The sequence below is a fragment of the Heliangelus exortis genome, chromosome 8 (assembly GCF_036169615.1).
Source record: "Heliangelus exortis chromosome 8, bHelExo1.hap1, whole genome shotgun sequence".
NCBI lineage: Eukaryota > Metazoa > Chordata > Aves > Apodiformes > Trochilidae > Heliangelus > Heliangelus exortis.
In genome coordinates, this window is record NC_092429.1 from 28,787,104 (window position 1) to 28,806,330 (window position 19,227).

General features: G+C 43.1%; 1 protein-coding gene across 3 annotated transcripts in view; it reads right to left on the reverse strand.

Annotated features, from left to right (window-relative positions):
• The window catches only part of C8H1orf21 (chromosome 8 C1orf21 homolog), an 85,158-nt gene that overhangs the window by 41,456 nt on the left and 24,475 nt on the right, over positions 1-19,227 (reverse strand). For 2 of the 3 annotated variants that reach the window (XM_071751341.1, XM_071751339.1), the window contains exon 2: positions 485-691. In XM_071751341.1, coding sequence (XP_071607442.1) covers positions 485-578 — 94 coding nt within the window. In that variant the 5' untranslated portion in view covers positions 579-691. Of the gene's footprint in view, positions 1-484; positions 692-17,422; positions 17,504-19,227 lie in introns of all 3 variants that reach the window. The other variant, XM_071751340.1, reaches the window with a different exon arrangement.

Sequence of the window (19,227 nt, forward strand, 5' to 3'; positions counted from 1 at the left end):
ACCACTAAATTCCTCCCAGAAGGTTATTTCTAGCTCCACAGTACCTTTAAACCCTGTTTGCTAGAGGATTTCATAACCTATTGATTTACAGGAAGAAAGTATTCAGAAATTATTTTTCTCACTGGATAGCTTTTTCTTTTCATGAATTTGGTACTTAATGAAAAATGTATATCAGAGAGACATATGTAAATACAAGGAGGTTGTGCAACTGGTTGTCTTTGAACTATTCCAGGATATGCAGAGTTAAAGGTGATTCAATACTGTACATCACTCAGAATGTTAATTTTCCACTAAGGGTTTCACCCTGACCTCTGTTTCAGCTGCCAATGATATTGTCCCTTGGAGGGGACAACTGCACTATCAGTGTGATTCATTTTAACATGCACCTTTTTTTTTACTATTTTGCAAAAAGAGCAAGGCTCCCAAATATACTTTCCAGAATATTGATGATGCTGGGAGAAAGATGAAACCTTGCAACACTTACCACCAAACACATCTCCGTTCTGGTAGTTTTTCCCCTTCTGAGTTTCCTCTTCATTTTGAACAGTAGAAACATGCTTGGCGGAGGCACAGCCCATAGCTTCATTCAGACAGCTCCAGCTGGACTGAACCACAAATCATGTCTAGAGATGCACATTCATTTTTTTGAACAATAATCCACCTTCCCGTGTGGTTTTCAAGACACTTTTACCTAAAGAAAGCAAGAGAGAGAAAAATGTTGGCAAAAGGTAATGCCTAAATGTAGACCTTCAAGAAGACAAATAAATAGGATTGTGAAGAGAATAACAAGATCACAACCTGCCTGCATTGTCTTAGGTTGTTCAACCTGTATCCAATCAATAGCTGATATAAGTAGATCATGATACAGGTAGACCAAGCCTGCCTTGGAACAGGAACCCAAAAATCTTTTCCAGCCCTACTCTTTACCATAGAATCTGCAGAGTTGGAAGGGACACATCAGGACCATCGATCCCAATTCCTGTCCCTGTATAGGGGATCCCCAGAATCCCATCTGGTTTTCTCCCCCTCCCCTTCACACCTAATCTAAAGCCCTCTTGATGAGCCCTGCCAACCCCCAGCCAAGAATCTTTATCCTCCTTGTGGATATTTCCACTCCATCTCTCACTGGGAGGTGAGAGCCACGTAAACACCCCCATGACCAAAGAACCCAAAATTCAAGTTATGGCACCAGCCTCTGAGCCACGTGTTGATCAGGGGTGCTTTCTTGTTCCTTTCAGCATTCCCTGCCCATGAGGGAATTGAACAAAACATCACTTGTGCTCCTGATCCCTCTATTGTTTGGCCCAGTGCCCCTTTTTATTGCCTTGGGACTTCTCCTGGTAATCTCATCACTTCCCACCTGCATGACCAGTAATGGGGTGGTACCAGAGCTGGGAGCTTCCTAGTTCCCTCTCTGACCCAAGCCCCAGGATGGCAGCAGAATTCCCTGAGGGATGCATGGGGCTGGCACACCAGGCCCTCAGTTTCCCTCCAAAGGGGATCTCCTATGACAATTGCCCTCCTTTTATTTTTTTATAGGAGTGGCTGGAGAGTTGGGCAGGGAGAAATTTAATGTATTACAACAAGGGCAAGTGTAGAGCCTTACATCTGGAGATGTAAGAACAACCCCAGGTACCAGCAGAGGCTGGGGACTGAGCTGTTGGAGAGCAGCAGAGGTGAAAGGGACCTGGGGGTGCTGGTGGATGGAAGGATGACCATGAGCCAGGAATGTGTCCTGGTGGCCAAGAAGGCCAATGGCATCTGGGGTGCATTAGAAAAGGGGTGGTTAGGAGGTTAAGATTCTCCTCCCCTCTACTCTGCCCTGGTGAAGCCACATCTGGAATATTGTGTCCAGTTCTGGGCCCCTCAGTTCAAGAAGACAGGGAACTGCTTGGAAAAGCCTGGAGCAGAGTGACCAAGATGATGAAGGGAGTGGAAAATCTCCCATATGAGGAAAGGCTGAGGGAGCTGAGGGGCTCTGCAGCTTGGAGGAGAGGAGAATGAGGAGTGAGCTCATCAATTTTTATAAATACTCACAGGGAGAGCCAGGAGGATGGAAAAAAGCTTTTCTCAGGGGTGACTGATAATAGGACAAGGGGTTAATGGTTATAAACTGGAGCGTAGGTGGTTCCATATAAATATTAGGAAGAATTTATTTGCTGTGTGGTGACAGGGCACTGGAAGAGGCTGCTCAGGGAGGTTGTGGAGTCTCCTTCCCTGGAGACATTCAGAATCCATCTGGATGTGTTCTGTGTGACCTCCTGGAGGTGACCCTGCCCTGGCAGGGGGGTTGGACTCAATGATCTTTTGAGGTCTCTTCCAACCCCTGACTTTCTGTGATTCTGAGCCTAGAGAGGGTTTTGTGTAAGGATGTTAAATGCAGTACTTTGAATGGCAGCAGAATAATGCATCCATTCTGTCTCCTCTACCATTTCTGCACAAATGTAATTTTCCTTTTTGTCTTCCTAAGTATTTGGGGGCATACAGATTTTCAGAGGCCAAAAATAAAAAGAATACAAAAATCTCAAACCATTTGCAGTTCACGTTCACCACCCACAACTATTAATTATCAAGATTTGAGAGGCAATTTACAAGCTCCTATCTGCAAAATGCTAGTGAGAAAAAGCTCTCAGGCAGATCAAAAGATCTCAGGCACATCACCCCCAAATTAAATGCAGCATGTTTAAGGTTAATACCTTAGTGGGTCAAGAGAAGATGACTACAGACACTTTCAGATGCTGCACTTTGTACCCCCAAGTTCCTTCTGAGTTAAAACAAGGGGAGCTCAATTATTAGAACAGAAACTCCTGTTGGAAAACCTTAAGCAATTGGCTGGGTTTGGGGTTTTTGTTTTGGTTTGGGTTGGGTTTTTTGAGTCATGTCTATCTTGTGCTTTTTGCCTTTTACCAGCTCTTTCAACACTTGATTAATCCACTCAATAATCCCCTTATCTCTTATTTCTGATGCTTATATTCAAGGCTGCATACTTGACAAAACACATTTTGCTTCCACAGCTAAAAATCAACCACTGACCATCAAATGGAGGATTTCAGGTGTTTTGCAACAAATAAATGCTATTTTTTCTATTGCCACAAGTGTACTTGCTTTCATCTTTACTGCACTGAGGTAGCAAAGCTTTCACCTTCTTCAGGCTGCAGATACATGTAGAAGTTTCCTTCCATGTCTACCACAGAGGAACACAGGAAATTAGATTAAAATTTCACAAAACTCAAAGAGATTAGAGCAAAGAGCTTGATGCAACCATGAAAAAAACCCTGAGGTACCAAGGAAAGCTGCACTGGCTTTTCCTATGATACAACCCAGTCCAGACAGAAAACTGGGATTTAACTTGGTGCTAATAAATATAATTATTTCCTACAAGAAATAGCCCTTTTTGTTTTCCATTTTATTTTTTTCCCCCTGAACTGCTAATCTGCTCCTAGTGACAATGCTGATGAGGTGTCTGACTTCCCTGGAGTACACTTCTTTAAACCACCTGCATCTTACTTAAGTTGTCAGCATCCTTCCCCTTGGCTGCCTTCCCCCAAAAGCAACTGGGTTGGTTTTCTGCATGCAGGCAGTGAGCTCCTGTTGAGTGTCTCATACACCTGTGCTTTGAATCTATTTGAACTCACAAAAGCTGTATTTAAAACCAACTGCACATGAAACAAATTATGTCTTCCAAATGAGGAATTTTAGGGGAAAACACACCGAGCATAACTTTGAATGTCATGGTGTAAACTTTTTCTGGATATCACTTGGATGTATTTAAACCAAACACCATGCAGAATAAAAACTAAGAAGAAAATTTTTGGTACAGAAAGAGGTTTATGAACCACTCCTTCAATGTTTATGCCTTGCCCATGAACCTCAGCTCAGCAAAACCCCTGAAGCAAAGAGCAGTTAGGTCAAGGGACACAGTATCCTTTTGGAAAGGTCTCTTCTGCTTTGGGTGGTGTTACCCAGCAGCTGCTCCCTGCTGAGCATCAGCTGGACAGCATCACCTCCAGGCCTGACCTGTACTGATTCACCACCACACTCCTGGTTATCTGCTTCAGCATGGAGGGCAGACAGCTGAGCAAGAGCTCCAGCCCATGGCTGACACCTGCAGAGGTCACTGATGGTCTGGGGTGTCCCCTCTTTAGGGGATGCTCGCAGAACTTGTCAAGGTCACACCAAGGTCACGTCAGTCTGTGTCCTGATCATAGAATCATAGAATGGGCTGGGTTGGAAGGGACCTCAGAGCTCATCAAGTCCAACCCTTGATCCACTCCCCCCATGGTTCCCAGCCCATGGCACTGAGTGCCACATCCAGGCTCTTTTGAAATATCTCCAGGGATGGAGAATCCACCCCTTCCCTGGGCAGCCCATTCCAATGGCTGAGCACCCTCTCCATCAAGAAATTCTTTCTCATGTCCAACCTAAACCTCCCCTGGCACAACTTGAGACCTCTTGTGCCCTCTTGTCTTGCTGAGAGTTGCCTGGGAAAAGAGCCCAACCCCCCCTGGCTCCAACCTCCTTTCAGGGAGTTGGAGAGAGTGATGAGGTCTCCCCTGAGCCTCCTCTTCTCCAGCCTCAACACCCCCAGCTCCCTCAGCCTCTCCTCATAGGATCTGTGCTCCAGTCCCTTCCCCAGCCCAGTTGCCTCCTTTGGACCTGCTCCAGCACCTCAATCTCCTTCCTGAGCCGAGGGGGCCCAGAACTGGACAGAGTTAAGTGGCAAGTGGCTGAATCCCAAGCTCTCTGCAGTTTATTCCATCAAGATTCCAGGGTGACTGACCCAGCTGAAATGCACCCAAGCAGCAAGGGGATGTTTGCCTTTGCCTGGTTCATACAAAGCTGGTTTGAAACTGCCTCTGCAGGCTGTGAGTCCCCAGGTGAGCAGATCCCAACGTGACACCAGGGACTCCTCCATGCACAGCATGGCCCTTGGCACCCCAAAAGCACTAAATAAGATGAAGTCCTCTTTGCAAAGTGAGTTTGCACCTCCCCTTCTCCTCAGGGACAGTAAAGGTTATCAGCCTACTGTTCACTGAAGTCAGAGTTTATCAGAAGCTTAAAAGACACAAAACCATTCTCATCAGAGAGAAGCACCTGAAGAGGTTTTCCTGCTGGGGAGAAAGCTCTCTCTTCACAGGAGACCTGGTCATAGACATACAGCCCACCTGGCTCTGCTCTGCCACAGTCCTCCCCAAATTTTCTTTTTATTTTTTGTAAGGCAGCACCAAGAAAATTTCTAAGTAACACACACAACCCCCATCCAGCTCTCTAACCTTGCTTTTCCCTTTCGCAATGCAAAAAAAAAAAAAAAAAAAAAAGCAAAACCACCCTTTTCTTCCCCTAAGCAATATGATTGCACCACACAAAAACATCTTTTAAACAGTGCAGCTCTAAGGCCCCACATACAAAGCAGGGCTGCACGAGGTCCTGCACACACTGTGCACCTCCTTCCCAAGCCCATCCATGTGGATGGTCACCAGCTGAGAACTGGGAGCTGGTTCCATGTTATTTGTACAAAAAACATCCAAGTCCAGTTCCTAGGAGAGCATTTAACTCTGAATAACAGCACTGAAAATGCTGGCATCATTTACAGCACTTGTAAATCACACACTGCCAGACAGCTGATGAAACTCAGCTTCCAGAGAGATGAGTGCCACAACACCATAAATCCTTCTGTCTGTGTTATTGTATTTTTCTATCCCTGTGTTAAATGCAAATTATGCACAACTGAATTACAATATTGTACCTGAGCACCTACCACTTATATTTAAACTTTTTAAAGGTGCCTACAGACCACTGCAAAAAAAGTCACTAAGATAGAGGCAGTGGAATAGCATCAACCCCAGAAGTTAATAACAGGATCTTTCATTCTTTACCTTGTTTCTCTTTGATCACATTCTTTATAATTCAAAACTCACATGATGAATAGCCACTGTTTTGTCATCTACAGTGACTCATTTAATCCATATTTTAGTGCTCAAAATAAATCCAACTTCATCAGGGTGAAGTCCAGATCTTTAAAGACTAAATCCAGAACATCAATGCAAGAACTTGAAGCCAAAAAAAAAATGCAAGGACAGAGAGGGCATTTCTGGTTGGCCAAGGATTTGTGCAGAACAACATGGACAGAAGAGTTGTTCTGTCCACAGCTCCACCTCCTCCTACAGGATGGAAGTCATGATGGAAGTCCCAACACCAACATGGAGAAGAATCCTTTTGATGACTGTCACCTCTTCAGAAAGCCAACAAATATTAAAATATATTGATATAAAAGCCTAAAATGGCCATTTTTTTCCCCTTTTTCTTTCTGGTCTTTGCTAAAAGAGAAGCAAAGTCTTAAGTGTTCAGGTTTCCAAATACATCATGCCCAGCCTGCCAAGAAGGCCTAAGGCATCCCAGCTTCTATCAGAGAATCCCAGTCAGTGGGATTGCTCCCCTGTGCTTGGCACTGGTGAGGCAGCACCTTGAATCCTGGGGTCAGTTTTGGAGCCATCACAACAAGAAGGACATTGAGGAGCTGAAGCATGTCCAGAGAAAGCCAACAGAGCTGGGGAAGGGTCTGGAGTCCAAGTCTTAGGAGAAGGAGCTGAGGGAACTGGGGGTGTTTAGCCTGGAGAAAAGGAGGCTGAGGGGAGAGCTTCTCTCTCTCTCCAGCTCCTGAAAAAGTTGGAAGCAAGGGGTGGGGTGAGTTTCTTCTCTCCAGTAAAATCAACAAGACAGGAAGAAATGTTGTAAAGTTGTGCCAGGGGAGATTCAGATTGGATATTGGAAGCTTCTTCACTGAAAGGGTTATTGAACACTGGAACAGGCTGCCCAGAGAGCTGGCTGAATCACCATCCCTGCAGGTGTTTCAGATCCATGGAGTTTCAACACATGTGGTGCTTAGGGACACAGTTTAGCACCAGACTTGGCAAAGTTGGGTTAATGGTTGGACTTGATGATGTTAAAAGTCTCTTCCAACCAGAATGGTTCTGTGATTCTGTGAAGCTTACAATCAGAAACAAAGAAAATGAGGACATTCTGCCAGGAAATAATTTCACTTCAGGTTCTGACAAACAACTTGCTGTGATGTAACCCTCCCTCATCACATTCTTTTGCTGTCTGATAAAACCTGAGGCTTTCCTATTTATGGCACTGCCAATGCCAAAAGTGCTTTACTTGCAGCCTGCATGAGGAAGCTTGGTTTGAAACCTCCCATATCAGCTCACAAGGAAACCAAGCAGCACGAGAAGCAATTTTGATACATAATTAGGTGAAATCAGCTCTATGTTACCAACACCACCCTGCTGCCTCCTTGCAGGAAGATTATGGGAATTATCAAATGCTTGCCAGGTTGGAAGAGACCCTCTCAAGTTCACAAAACATGGGGGAAGGAGAGAAATGCCACGGCATTTAAGGAAGAAGTTGCTTAGCAACTCTCTCATTCTGACAGCTCGGTTGAGTGAAAGAAATTAAAAGTATAAGGGTGAAGGAATTAAGCAGAGAAACTCTGCTTTCTGCAAGGTCCTCAGCTAACCTGAACCACATCACTCAGATGGCTTTGTAGAGCTGGGTCACCTGGCCATGACATGGACACCAACAAGTACCCAGTGAAGAAATTAAGCCAAAAAAACCTGGGGACAGAAGCCTTGCTCAACTCCAGGCTCTATATTGAAGGCACACAGAGCAGCCATTTGCATTTCACCACCCAAATGCCAACAGCTTCCCCCAAGCATCCCAAAAAAGTGACTTTCCAAGCAAGAGCCCAAGATCAAACTTTACAGCCAAGCACAAACCCAGGAATGGCAATTCCATAGGCATTTGCCAGCCAGTGTGCAGAGACAGCACCAGCTGGAATGGAAGCTGTGCCATCATTTGAAGATGAGGAACTAAAGAAGGAGGGCTTTAGGGCTCTGAGAGGGGCAGAACACAAAAGGAGGGCTCTATTCCCTCCTGTTCCCTGCCCATACTCCAAAAAGGTCAGGAAAGCCAACAGCTCCTCCTTTTTCTTTTCTTTCCACTCTCTCCTGGCTGTTCTGCTTTTCTCCTGTGTTTCTTTACCACCAGCTCATCACAGCCCATACCTATGGGATTGTATATATGTATTTGGATATATCTGTATGCTTTATTACTTTATCCCTTATGCTATTACCTTTCCCCTGCCTTAGTAAATCTGTATCCAATTGTTTTCAGTTTGTTTTCAGTCTCTGGTCTTTATTCCCCTTTTACCCCCCCTTTGTGGGTTGGGGGAATACAGAGGAACCCAAACTGCTAAGTCATGACAAGTTGTAACCCTACCAGCTTGGTTTCTCCCCTTTTTTGGCAACAAAAGGTCTCAGGCAGCCTCTGGATTTGAATGACAAATGAAATATTAAACTAAAATGTGACAGGAAAAATTAAATGGATGCTCACATAACCTGGGGCTTAAAGCTGAGCTAACCAACACCTTCATGTTTCCACTCTGAGCAAAGCCCTCCTGTGGCACACACAGATCTCCAAAGAGAGACTCAATAAAAGAAATCAATTTTTTGCTATTATTTGACACAGGAGATGAATCTGCATGTGACCAGTGCATTTGAGTCTGTAACACAACTGATAAAGTTGTAATGGAATGTTAATCTTAACTGAAGGCTGCTTAAGTATCTTATTAGAAAAAAATACCTGATTTTATGTAAGCCAAAATGCAGACACAGGGAAGGACACCAACAGCTCTCCTATTCATGTATAAAAACTAAGCCTGGTATTCTGGTGCACAGCAGACTTTTTCAGGAGGAGGAGTGGAGCAGGTAATCTAATTTTTACATGTTAAAATCCACCAATTTTTAAATTTTCACTGTTTCACCTGGCTCTCCTTGGTGGTTTGCAAGTGCAAAGCCAGTCCAGGCTGGTGATCTTTCCCCCCCCCCCAAGGATTTCACTCCCTGAGAGAGGCCATGCACCCTCAGAACACAAATGACAGGGCCTGGTACATCTGGGAATCACAACAAGGAGCTCTGGAACAGACAAGCAGATTGCTGGCAGGAACCTCACTTCCAGGATGAAGAAATTCTGCTTATTTTAGCAAACTGAACTAAAGAAATAAAATAAATACATTACCCCAATTGCTTCTCACCTGCTGCCTGGCTGGTAACTATTAGGGTATATTACAGGCAGTGTTTGCTGTGCAGAGAGTGCCCATTACACATCTTCCTACTCCCCAGTTTGCAAGAACATTAAATGTTTGGTTTACTCAAAATCTGCTAGGGAAAAAATAGTCCATTTCCATCTGTGCCAGCTCGAGGGAGAAGAGGGAAGCACTCTGAAATGATTTGGAAAATTACAGATCAATCAGCCTTACAAGTTGTTTGAAATCAGAATTAATCACAGTGTTTGAAAATGATGAGAGACACATGTTAAATAAATAAAAAAAATTAATCAAGCTTCAGTCATGGAAGCCAATGTGCTCTGTTTCTTTGGATAAAGAAGAAGTCACTGCTATTTGCATGTTCAGAAGATGAGGGACTTTGTTGCAGAACCCTGTAAGTGGCTTGGAGGAACCTTAGAAAGTCACTTGGTCTGTCCCAGGGAGAGGAAGGAGAGGGGAACCTTCACAAGGGCAAGGTTACCTTCAAAGGATTTCCTGAATGACAGCCCAAGGAAATGGCTCCTCCAGAAATGCTCCAGAGGAGAGCTGAGTGCTCCCTACAACCTTCCTGCCTGCAGTAAATAATGTGCTTATTAATTCTCTTCCAGTCATATAGTCATAAACTTCAATACTGAAAAATAAAAAAGCCAAAAACCCACCCCAAACCCCTCCATCAGCATTCTTTGTTAAATATAGAGGTGGGGTAAACTACATCTCCACTAAAGGGTGCCCAGGCAAGAGTCCTACATGATGGGTGGCACCAAACTGTGTGAATTAATCAAGAATAGAGAAAGCCACAGAATCCCAATGGGCCAGAGAAAAGCCAGACAATTAAGCTGTCTGAGAGCAGAATAAAGTTATCTTGACAAACACAAGGTAACACAGATTAGAAGGAATAATGTACAACTGTGACCTGGGATTTACTGTAGACAGCTCAATGACAGCCTAGCATTAGGATTCAGCAAAAAAACCCCTGCAAAAATGTGACAGAAAATAACAGGTAAAGGTATGACAGCACTGTAGCATTTTATTTATTGCTTTCGTTTCGTTTGTTACCCTAGAAAGTTCAGCACCTGGAATAAATAAATGAAAAAGAACAAAATAAAATAAAACAAATAAAAATAAATAAATAAATAGAACAAATAAAAAAGATACAAAATAAAGTAGAACAAAAATAAAAAATATATAAATAATAAATAAAAAAGAACAATAAATAAAAATATAAAGATAATAATAATAAATAAAAAATAAAATAAGAAATAAAATAAAATATAAATAAAAAAGAACAAAACCACTAAATCAAAAGAGCAAGAGATTAATTAGTACTGAGATGTAACAGCTATCTGGTATTTTTTGTGGTGATCAGGATTACCTCTTGCTCACACACACACTTTGTTTATACACATGAACACTGGACTGGCCTCACTACCAGGCAGCTTCCCCCTGACACACTGTAATTCAGGAGATCTCATGATTGTTGAAAACCCCTCTAGAAGGCACAGCACCATTTCATAGCAAGCTTCAGACAGTGGAAAACATTTAGAAAAGCTGTCATGATGTGGCATAATAACATGCAAGACAGCTCTTGGATGCTGTGCCTGTCTCTTACATAATCTTTGCTGACAAACCCACAAGCACCTTCTTGCTGGGTGCTATTAGTAGACCCATGAGCTAAAACTCCTTCAATTTCTACAGGTCAGGCTACTCAACAAGATGAATTTTCCATGATTAGCATGAGAGATTCCACATGCACAGTCAGATGCACTCCTTAAGGGGGAAGAATTTGCATCCTTCCATAATAATGCAGTCCAGCTTATGCCAGACAGCTCCTTGCTAACATCCCTCCCCTGTCTCTTCAGCTCAGTGAATGCCAAGATTCCTGTTCCACAAATTGCCCAATTGATGTTTTCCCAGTAAACAGTCCGAGGACTTTCTATGAGGCTCATTTAAAATATCAGAGCAGACAACCCTGATTCCTTTGCACTTAATCCCATGTCCCTAGACTCAAGGCACAATATTCTTCCCCCTTGGATCACCCTCTCTTGGTCTCACACCCTCATTGTCACTCATGTCACAATAAGAGTTAATGGCATTTCGTATTTTCAAGGATTACTTTGGATTGGCTTTTCAGCCTAAACAAACTCTGGACCAAAACTCTAGACCAGAGTCTAGCTTTATTTTTTTTCCTTAGGCACTTTTTACTAAAAGAGGTAAAATTCCAGCCATCTACAGCTTCTCTCAACAACTTTGTGCTTGGTTCAGAGAGAAAAAACAGTGTCTTCTAACTTCCCAAGATAAACTAGGCACAGCTAGCACAGGCTATGAATAAGGGACTGAGCTCTCTGGAAAGAATTTCTTCCTAATACCCAACCTAACCCTCCCCTGGCAGAGCTAAAGCCCATGGCCTCTTGTCTGACTGATCTCTGCCTGGGAAAAGAGCCCAACTCCCCCCTGGCTCCAACCTCCTTTCAGGGACTTGGAGAGAGTGATGAGGTCTCCCCTGAGCCTCCTCTTCTCCAGCCTCAACACCCCCAGCTCCCTCAGCCTCTCCTCATAGGATCTGTGCTCCAGTCCCTTCCCCAGCCCAGTTGCCTCCTTTGGACCTGCTCCAGCACCTCAATCTCCTTCCTGAGCTGAGGGGCCCAGAACTGGACACAGGACTCAAGCTGTGGCCTCCCCAGGGCTGAGCACAGGGGCAGAATCCCTTCCCTGGACCTGCTGGCCATGCTCTTCCTGAGCCAGCCCAGGATGCCATTGGCCTTCTTGGCCACCTGGGCACACTGCTGCCTCCTCTTCAGCTTCCTGGCAATCCAGACTCCCAGCTCCCTCTCTGTCTGGCTGCTCTCAGCCACTCTGTGCCCAAACCATGTTCAAATTCATTGCAGGTACCATTGAGGAGAAGTGAGCCCATGGAGCAGGACTTACCCTTACGTGACATTTCTCCCATGAAAACATGGTTGCTCTGTGCATCCTTAATGACCCCAAAATTTGGCACACATAAACAGGAAATCTCCACTCATCCCTAAGATCAAAGAGAAGCTTAAAACTCTATGGATTTGGCTATCCTTGGAATGATTTTCCTACAGAACTGTATTCATGTTGGACCTGTTCACTTATGAGACTTTTAAAACGGCACTGAAAAAAACAACAAAAAAAAAACAAACACACACTTTGTAAAAGAATTTTTATTTGGGGAACACAGCTGTAACTTCAACTGCATAGAGAAGGGTGCCTGAGTTGTGAAAAATAAACATGTAACAGGAAGGCAGACCAGAGAATGAATGCCCTGCACAGGCAATGATCGACTGAAATTGTAATTAAAAGTCTTCCCAAATTCCTGAAGCTGCCCCAAAAGCTGGGGTGGTCCAAGCCCATTCAGGAACTGTGATGATGGAACATTTGGATTCCAGGCACAAGCAAGAAGTGTTCACTGCCAGCAGCAGAACAAAAGAAAGGAGGGAAATACTACAACTTTCTAACTTTTTTTGAAAAACAAAACATTGTGGAGTTCTGTATTTCCTCTAAACCAAACGTTCAGAGGGGCATAAGCCTCAGGTTTAGTTAAAAACATTTGTCTTGAACTCCTGGAGGTTATAAAATTCAGAGAGTAGGCTAGAAACACAGCACATTAATCTATTTAATAGCTTCATAAATTCAGCAAAGAAAACAGCAAGAAATACACAGAACTACCTTCAATTTTCACAAACTTCTAGAAAAAAAGAAAGTATGACCTACAGTGCATATAAACCCAGCACTGTACTTTTATTCACCTGATCAAGGACTACCTTAGTTTTCTTCCTCATCCAAAACTTTACTATGACAGTGAATGAATATAAAAAAATTCAAACACTTGAACACACTCTTCAACATCCTGCTTAATATGACATCTCTATAGAGGTTTTTTCCTGAGAGCAGGGTTTTCATTCTTAGAAGTGAAACAAGTGCTCAGTGAAGTGATGCTCCCTTGGGAAAACATTGAAATTAGGTCTCCTATTAAATTAAAAAGTTCATCTGTCTGCAATTGTTTAACATGCACTTGAATTCCTTTAACAACAGGGCATCCTGTCAGTGTTCTAATACTGTTCAATTATTTTCTTGCTAAGAAATATCAGACCTCTGAACTGAAAGTTACCAATTTTTGACAAACAAAAGCAGTGCATGAATACATTTAGGACACCACTCACACCATTAATGACAACACTGCATTTATAAGTATTCTGCAAGCATGGAATTTGGTGAAAAAAATGGCTGCAGGCTACAAAAGCATGCTTAAAAATGGATGTGACTGCAACTCAGCAATGTTAAAATCCAAGTGAGGAGAAAATCCCACCAAGCTTAACTCTGTGGTCTCCCTTTTACTATCTTACAAATTTTACAAGAATTTTCTTGCAGGGTGTTTCTGCTGAAAAGGATGAGCTGGCACAAGGTTTGTGCATCCTTGGTGGGACTCCTAAGAGCACCCTGGCACTTCTGACTCTTCCTCTTAGAAACACAAGGAAGTTTTGGCACAGTCCTTTTTCAAGAATATGAGGATGCCTTCCCTGGAGAGAGGTAGGGAGGGGAGGGAAGACCTCCTGCTAGGTCCCTTCCTCATCCCCCTTAGGTATCTTTTTTAAGCCAATGAGTTCAGTTTCAGGGGCTGTAAGCAACCCTGGATGAAGATGCAGAACGTGCTTCCAGATCCCCATAGCCTATCAGCCTGCACTGGGAATTCCTAAGGACAGGGAAAATCTGCTCTTCCAAGGGTGAGAAAGGGAAAGGCAGTGTAATTTTCATAGAGTCCAATCTGAACTCCGAGGCAAAAAACAGTATTGTTTCCAATTGGAAGGAAAAAAAGTCAATAAAGCAAATTAGCACTGCTTTGGTAGGCTTCAACTCTCTCAAAAATATTCCCCTTTCATGTGGTTTTTTTATTAGTATTGGAAGGAAGTTACTTTCTTAAAATGATAATTTAAAAAATACATTATATATATTTTTATATAGATACACTGTCACTGATAGCCTTTACTTTCAGCCTCTTGTGAAAATCAGCATTTTGTAGAATTCAAAGGCACTGGCAATAAGAGAAGAAATTTCATTTCAATCCTGCAGACTGCAATTTGAGAAAGCACTGCCAGGCAGGACAGTGACAGCTGAAATTAAACAAGCACCTTCTCAAGCCCTGGTGCAGATGTGCAGAACAACACCCTACATTTTGTGGTCCCCTGGCCCAGAAGGACCAACATCCATACATTTCTTGAGTGACTGAGAACTGTGGGCACTTGTTCAGCCTTTTAATGCTGTGAAGGTTGCACTCACACACATCTGCAGAGAGAAGATCTCTGGTGTTTGCTTATTTGAAAGAAAAGGGTTCAGATAACAACAGAAGTGGCTGCAAATGGGAAGCAAGAATTTGCTGGGGAATAATTCAAATGTGAAACTGATACTTCAACATGCAAAGTGATTCCAGAATCAACAACAGACAGACAAAACTCAAATGCTGGATCTGTTGTAAACCAGTGCAGAGAATAAATAAATCTCTCTGCCAAACTGGGGGTTGACTTTTGAATGCACTGTCTGCAAATTTTGGATTTGCCTCTTTCTTAAATACCTGTTCTGCAAAGGATGTCTCTGCAAGATTAACACAAGAAGTCATTATTTCAGCATTTAGAAACGGGAAAAGTTGCTTCTCATTCAAGTTTTTCTGGAGTCCTCAGCACACTGAAAACAGCTTCTGCTCCTGTGTAATACAGAGGATTTACTGTTATGTAAGCACACAGTGCTTCTTGTTACCAAAGAGGTAGCAGAGAGCTCTGACAAGCTCAAAAAAATCCTAGGCACAATACACAGGGTTTCAGTTAAGAGAGGTGAAAGGAGGAGCTGAACTGTTTAAAGCACCTTGTGTAAGAGAGGAGAAAGAGCTGCATGAGAGAGTACACAGGAGGAGCAGGGGAAAGGATCCCACTGTGCTGGACACTGTGTAAACATGGAGCAAGAGCAGTCTATTCCAAAAAGCCCATCATTGAAGTCTAAAATAGAAGATAAACAAATACAAGCACAAGGTCAAAGAGCAGACAATTTGCAATTTCTATTAAAACTAATTCTATTTCTACTGATCCCACCAGAAAACTCAGAAATGGTTTACTGATAAACATCAGGACTCCTGTCACCCAGTCCTTATTAAAAGCTGCTCCTTTCATGCATCAGGACTGGTTTTCAGAAGATGGAAGGTACCACAGTCTCCATTTTACATACCAGCAAGGAGACAACTGAACATAACTGCAGCAGGTTCCAGCTGAAAGCAGATCAGCCTTCAGCCCTGTGACACAAAGAATTGCCTGCAGCCTGGAAGCTGGTTTTATAAGAGCAGCTCCAGTTGGGTGAGGTCTGTGCTGCACATCTGTAGCATCAGCAAAACCCTCCCTGCTCGCAGACAAGATGGGTCCTCAGGCACAGCAAAGCTCCTGGCAGATGCAGTTTTATGGGGAAAAGGAGGGAAGCCTTTTTGTGGGAGTGTTATGGGGAAAAGGGAGATGCCAAGAGATCAGGATGGATTGCTTTAAATAGATGCTGTCAAAAAGACACACAGTGATGGGTGCTGTATGTAATAAACACAACTGGTAAGAGTCTAGACAGGCTTTCAGTGAGCAAATATCAAATTATATGGAACATGCTGGAGGGGATTTGCAGTCACTTCTAATTTTAAGGTTCTACCTGAAGTTTAAAAAAAAAATTGGCAGCAATACCTTCCCTGGCTTATTCCCCAAGCAGATGCTGCTCATTTGCCTCGTGAGAGAAAGCAGATAAACCCTGCTTTATCTTTTAACCCAGCTTTAATCCTGTAGTTTATAAATACCTTTCAAATTTAGTCTCAATAGGTAAATTAAGTAAAACTATGGATTTGGGTTATTTCTCCCTGAAGAAAAAGCATGTGAGGGGGGAGAGTCCCTTTCCCCATATCATGTGGTCATCCTTCTCCATACTCACACCAACCTGCAAAGCTGAGTTGTGCCCAGCACTATCATGGTCTTGTCTGGTGCACACTGGGCTGGTTGCTTTTTAAGCCTGAGAACAACATGAAAATACAGTTTCCCACTGCATTGTTCACAAACATTTTTGCTTAACCTATTAGAAGACAAAGGTAACTGCTCCTGCCACAACCCTTCTGCTCTGTGAACACTTCACATAAAGCACATCTGAAACATCAACCCTTTATCATCTAATTCCAGAAATCTTTTGCAAGTATCAGTAGCAGAGTTCAACTCCTCAGGTGCTCTCATGATGGGTAAAAAAACCAGAAGGCATTCATTGGTTGGAAAGTCAACCAAAAGATCTGGGGTTCTGAAATGAGCTGATCTTCACTCACCCACAACATGGGTGCAGATCACGTTGACCTCAGAGAACTTCAGAGGGGTGCCCAGAATTCTATCAAGAAAACTCAAGCTGTAAAAACAAGGGATGCTTCCTCTTCCTTCCATGTGTTAAGAAAAATCACTGGGCTTTTCACTTGACACAAAGCCATCAGGTGGAACTCACCTGTCTCACAACAAGCTACATCTTTGTGCCTGCAGATCTATAAAGCTCCAGCCATGGAACAAAGTCCAGAATGTGGAAGAAATCAAACACTACCCCACACGCTCTGCTTCTTGGGTTAATTAACTCAAAAAAATCTACTTTTTCCCCCCCTTTTGCCTTAAGGCAAAATGTGAACAATTAAGGTGTTAGCAGACCCATGTGGAAATTCTGGAATTGCTTCAGGGCGTTCTCTGAGGGAGAAATATTCCCTCAGTGAGTTTTTAACAATGGGAAACAGCAAAGCTGAATCCCACTAAGGAAAGTCAGCATTTAAAGCAACTGAAACCTTTCAATCCCTTTATCAGAACAGTACTGACCTGCTCCTTATCACAACAGCACAGCCAAAGGACTTCACACACACACACTTCAACCACAATACACTTGAGGCCTCAAAGTTCAACACGTGCCAAGAGATCCTGGTGAAAGATGATCAAAACCACCAGGAAAAGCTTTTGGACCAGCAGGGAAATGCTACAAGTATGTCCAGGGAGTCTGTTACCCCCACTGGGCCAAAAGCAGCATCATGTGTTTATTTTATTAACACCAAGTTCATTTATATTAAGTATGTCTGATACTGCCATCACTCAGCATCTGATGCCAATCTCCTGCTCTGGTCTCCTCCCCTCTTTGGGGCTTCCAGTAAAATTAGACCTTGAATTAAGCTTCCAGTAAAATAATTACAGTTGGCAGCTATTTTTCAACACTAATCTGGAAGCCAAGAAACCAAAGCAAAACAAAACAAAATCAAATCAGGCATTACTCAACTTTTCTCAGAAACAGCTTGCTCTGTAGTTCAAGTGTCTTCACTGGCAGCTGGTTTTGTTCCACCATTATTTCATATGCTTTCTGAAAAAAAACAAAAAAACACTGGCCAGAGAGATCACCAAATTTTCCTAAGCTATAATAGGGAAAAAAAGTATCTGAAGTCCTCCAAAACGAAAACAAAACAAAAAATCTGACAAAGAGAAAAAGCTTGGTCAAAAAAAATGGACAGTTTTTTGTGGATAAAACAATTTAAAAAAGGAAAAGGAAAGCAGAAAGTAACAACAACCTAATCCTAAAGCACATCTGCTGGCTGCTGGGGGAAGGTTTTAGAGGCTTCCTTCATGGTCAGCTTGAGAAGAAAAGACTCCATCTCCTGGCCAGGAGGACAGCTGGAGCTGGAGAGGAAGACACTGAATTTACCTCCAAACTACTCAGTCCTCTCCACAGCTGATGGAAAGGACAAGACACAAATCATTACTCACAGTTTCTGCACAAAGCAGGAAAAACTTACTTGAATTCACACAATGCAAATCCTCAGTGAAACTACCCAAATCACCACCTCCATTTGTACTGCCAGCTATTTTATTAAGGAAAGCTCCCTTGTAACTGGTTGGTAGCCATTAAATCATGTTGCTCTTCATGAAAACACAGCTTTCTTTTGATAAAAAAAGAACTCCTTTTTCCAGACCCAGGGGATATGTTCCTAACAAATAATTTCATGGCTTCCTGTACGTTTCCCATATTCCCAAGGGTTCATTTCTTTTTGTTAGAAAATGTGTCTTATTTAGGCCATAGTGTGTTCCTTTGACACATGCCAAACCACAGCCAAATACAACACCCCAATTCCTTCCATGCTGCTTCTAAAATATGAGCTGCCTGCATCACTGTGTAGATCTTTGGTAAATCTTCTGCACGGGACCAGAACACCATCCAAAGGTGGAAGATGTTGAGCAGCTTTACTTCAAAGCCTTTTGATTAAATACCCTCCTTTCTCACCTACTATTCTTGGGGTCTCACTGCTCCATCACAAGCTCTGAAGGTTCAGAGACACAAGCACCCCCAGCCCAGAATTCAGCTCTTGCTTGCTTGGAGACAAGCACATAAAGCCACCATGCTCACAGTGAAGAAACCTGGAGCAAAGAACCCTGGATGACACTTCCCTTTAGGAAGGAACTGCTGTAATCCAGTTTCTTCTATCCTAGACAACCAGACCACCTTTTCCAAGAGTTCTTGAGTTTTGTGCTTAAAGAGGAAGGGGCAGAGGGGCAGGGAGGGGGCTGGGCCCAGGGAAGTGGATGAAGTGTTCCAGTCAAAAAGTGAAAACAGATAACAGAAAAAAAATTAATGCAAGAGCTCCATCTAGGTTTACTTAGATCCTTGCTCAACAGCTCAGCATTTGCAAGATGCCCTCAAAACCTTCACAGTGGACTCATTAACCGTGGTACTGATTTATGGTTTGACTCCCTGGAACATGAAGAGGCAAAGGACACCACTTGTTCTCAGCATCACACTGCTCTTGAAGAGGAAAAATGTTAACCCTGGATGGAAGAGTCAAAAGTCCACTTGTGTTGAGCAGCTGGAACTGCCACAAAAGGGCCAAACACAACATCTGCTGAAGCAAGAGTGGCCCCAAACCCTTGAGATAGGTTCTGCAGCTCTAGAAAGGCAATAAAGCAGTGAAAGGCTTCCACTTCCCATGTTCTATTTTGCCAAATAATCCAGTTCTTTTTGGCTAGCAGTTCCATGGGGGAATATTATGAAAAGAAAGAAAGAAAAAATCACTCCATCAGTTTGCACTTGGGGAA